This window comes from Chanodichthys erythropterus, chromosome 2, assembly GCF_024489055.1.
Source record: "Chanodichthys erythropterus isolate Z2021 chromosome 2, ASM2448905v1, whole genome shotgun sequence".
Lineage (NCBI taxonomy): Eukaryota > Metazoa > Chordata > Actinopteri > Cypriniformes > Xenocyprididae > Chanodichthys > Chanodichthys erythropterus.
Window position 1 is genome coordinate 35,980,964 of NC_090222.1, and position 4,037 is coordinate 35,985,000.

Here is a 4,037-nt window from a genome sequence, read left to right on the forward strand (position 1 = left end):
CTGAGGGCCGAAGAACACAGGCATCCAATAAAGGTCTTTGGCCTTGTCCCTTACGCACAGAGATTTCTCCAGTTTCTCTGAATCTCTTGATCTCTGCCTCTCTAAGAGATCCCTTTTATAGCTAATCATGTTACAAACCAGATATCAGTTAACTTAATTTGTTGCTAGATGTTCTCCCAGCTGAATCTTTTCAAAATTTCTTGCTTTTTCAGCCATTTGTTGCCCCTGTGCCAACTTTTTTGAGACCTGTAGCAGGCATCAAATTTGAAATGAGCTCATTTAGTGGATAAAAGTGTAAAATTTCTGTTTAAACATTTATGTTATCTGTGTTCTATTGTGAATAAAATATTGGCTCATGTGATTTGAAAGTCTTTTAGTTTTCATTTTATTTAAATAAAAAAAAAAAAAAACGTCCCAACATTTCATGTTGTAAAAGAATAAAATGTCATCAGCATACACAATGTTAGATGGTCATCCTAAATTTCTGACACTGTCAGAACATTTTCACAGGCTATCTTTGGTCGTGACAACAGCCGTCTTTGAACCTCTCTCACAGTACGACCACTGTTTAGAAGCCACAACCCAGGAAATCACTACAATTGTTTCATGTTGACCATCTTTCATCTGTGAGAGCTCAAAATCGTACAATGTATACTGGGCATTACAGAGATTACCAAGACTTTAGAAGAATGACACAGGGCAAATCCAGTTATTTTACTAAACGTTATGTGAAACACTGTTCCACAACCTAGTAAACTGCCTTGATGTCTGCTGACTACAAAGACAACTTAGTTCTAAGGCAACATTCTAACTGAAATGGAACATCATAAGTTTGGAACACTTTACATAGGCAGCAACTTGCTTGAAAATCTTAATACTTTTAGATTAACTTTTACCTTCTCATTATTTGTCTCTGAGCTCTTTGGAATGCATTATGGGATTTTTGTTTCTTCACAAAGGAGGGCCAAAAGAAGGTACAGTATTTTAGAAAACAGCATAATCATACTTTTGGAACAGCTTTTGCATGTTCCTTAAAATGCTGCCTACATAGGCAGCTCATTAGGTTTTGGACAAGTCTGGCCAGTAATACAAATAAATGACCTCGGTGAGAGTGATGTGTGTCTCTTAAGGCATACAATTTATTTGCAATTATCTGTCAATTTATGTGTTTTTTAAAACCATATCCAGAGTGTCTAATCTCAGTAGTCAACTGTTGTAAAAGTTTGATACTTTTAATATTGTCAGATTGCACTTATAAACAACTTTTTGGTTTAAAAAAAAAGCAGCATGAGGAAATACTAAAATGAACATAAATCATTAAAACAAAAATGAATGATTGTGAATGTAGGAAAATTAATGATTAATGCTGTCAAAACTTTAAAGGTGCCCTAGAATAAAAAATTGAATTTACCTTGGCATAGTTGAATAACAAGAGTTCAGTACATGAAAATGACATACAGTGAGTCTCAAACTTCATTGTTTTCTCCTTCTTATATAAATCTCATTTGTTTAAAAGACCTCAGAAGAACAGGCGAATCTCAACATAACACCGGCTGTTACGTAACAGTCAGGATCATTAATATGTACGCCCCCAATATTTGCATATGCAAACCCATGTTCAAGGCATTAGACAAGGGCAGCCAGTATTAACGTCTGGATCTGTGCACAGCTGAATCATCAGACTAGATAAACAAGCAAGAACAACAGCGAAAAATGGCAGATGGAGCGATAATAATTGACATGATCCATGATTACATGATATTTTTAGTGATATTTGTAAATTGTCTTTCTAAATGTTTCGTTAGCATGTTGCTAATGTACTGTTAAATGAGGTTAAAGTTACCATCGTTTATTACTGTATTCACGGAGACAAGACTGTCGTTATTTTCATTTTTAAACACTTGCAGTCTCTATAATTCATAAACACAACTTCATTCTTTATAAATCTCTCCAACAGTGTGTAATGTTAGCTTTAGCCATGGAGCACTATCAAACTCATTCAGAATCAAATGTAATACTATACTCACATGATCCGACACATGCATGCAGCATGCATGACGAACATTTTGTAAAGATCCATTTGAGGGTTATATTAGCTGTGTGAACTTTGTTTATGCACTGTATTATAGTCGAGAGTTCAGAGGGCAGGGAACGTGAGATTTAAAGGGGCCGCAGCCTGAATCGGTGCATAGTTAATGATGCCCCAAAATAGGCAGTTAAAAAAATTAATTAAAAAATCTATGGGGTATTTTGAGCTGAAACTTCACAGACACATTCAGGGGACACCTTAGACTTATATTACATCTTGTAAAAACTGGTTCTAGGGCACCTTTAAAAGATTAAAAAAAAAAAAAAAAAAAAAAGAATATTTTTGCAGATCTGTAAAATCATTTATAAAACACTAGAAAGGAGTACATGATAATGTACCCCGGCTCAGTTTTTGGATCTGGGTTGCGTCCCTCATAGAGTCCAAAGTAAAGGACAGAATTGGTTCCACTCATGTCCAGCTGTGAGAGGAACAAAATGTTTTTTTTTAAATCATTAACACATCATGAACATTTTATAGACTGTAACACGTTCCACTGACTACATTTACATGCACCCTAATAATGTGACTACAATGACATTTAGGCAATATTGCGATTAAACTTTACCTCATGTAAACAATACTTTGATCAAATTGATGTGATTAAGTAAAAAAAAATCCATTTTTTTTGGAATTAAAAGAACACAGACGCAGTCGTATCATTTCCATAATGACCAATGCAATCTACTAAGAGCAATGCAAATTTAAGACACGCCTTTTTTGGGTGGTAAATAATGGTGCAAATAACAGTAAATTGACTAGCGCAAACCTTAAATCACCTCGCATGATTCATTTAAATACTCTCCTCCCTTAAATTTTGTGTCTGAAAGGGAAACTCCTACCAATACATATGCAATAAGATCAGCCACAAAAATAACTGTGTCCATGCCTTTTCATCGCTAATGTTTCACTGTGTGTCTTTAGTAAATCCTGACAGTAGTTTTTAACACCAAAACAGGGTTTGCACTGGCGCAAGCTGTTAGTAAATCTAGCCCTATATTTTTTGCATTTGACATAAGTGGAATAAAACAGTGGCCAGTAATACACCTACTGCATGTGAGTACATAATTTGTGCTGTGCATTGAGGTATGTGAATAACGGAGGTACAAAATAACCACAATTCTTAGCAAATAATCAGAATAATACAAATTTCTTGTAAACAGGAGTGAAGAGTTTGCTTGTCTTACTGCGATTAAGTCCTTACTCTGATTATTGGAAATAATCACATTATTGGTGCACATGTAAATGTAGTCACTGTTACATGACCTCATCATATTTCATGTTTCTCCAATTTTATTGTACCTGGGAAGTGATGTCAGTCCTCCATGGATCCACCTGGAGCCCATCGCACCAGCCTCCACGGCCGTACAGCCAGGTGCCATGCTCATTGGGTATTGCCCCTTCAGGTACCCGCATGGCACAGCCCAGGGGTGATCCTACCGGGAAATGCACATCTGTTTTACTCACTGGCAGTGTGAGCACACCACTTTAATTACTGTGATGTTATCATGATGTTATCACACTTTAATCATCCTGTCACCATGGTCCTACTAACCAGCTGACTCAAATATGAGTGTGTTATTGATGGTTCTGTTGATCAGGAAGTGGTGTGATGTCACACAAAATTCACCGCAGAAGTTCTCGTCAGACCCGTGAGCCGTGATAACGGCGTATAACTCCACCTGCCATTTGTACAAATAAACATTTAATTCATGGAAAATGTACTAATATATATATATAACTTTTATTAAAATTTATAAATTAAATATTTTCCATATTATATATATATATATATATATATATATATATATATATATATATATATATATGTATTATATTATATTATTATTATTATTATTATTATTATTAATAATAATAATAATAATAATAATAATAATAATAATATGACTTATTATGACTTATTATTAATATAATAATTCATGGAATGATT

At 34.5% G+C, this 4,037-nt stretch overlaps 1 protein-coding gene across 1 annotated transcript in view; it reads right to left on the bottom strand.

Moving 5' to 3' along the window:
* Nucleotides 1-418: 418 nt before the first annotated feature.
* si:dkey-256h2.1 (uncharacterized protein LOC337520 homolog) overlaps nucleotides 419-4,037 on the bottom strand; it is an 11,048-nt gene continuing 7,429 nt past the window's right edge. Inside the window, exons 10-12 of the mRNA XM_067397135.1 lie at nucleotides 3,642-3,768; nucleotides 3,389-3,522; nucleotides 419-2,507 (exon numbers count right to left, since the gene is read on the bottom strand). Coding sequence (XP_067253236.1) covers nucleotides 2,388-2,507; nucleotides 3,389-3,522; nucleotides 3,642-3,768 — 381 coding nt within the window. The 3' untranslated portion in view covers nucleotides 419-2,387. The remainder of the gene's footprint in view (nucleotides 2,508-3,388; nucleotides 3,523-3,641; nucleotides 3,769-4,037) is intronic.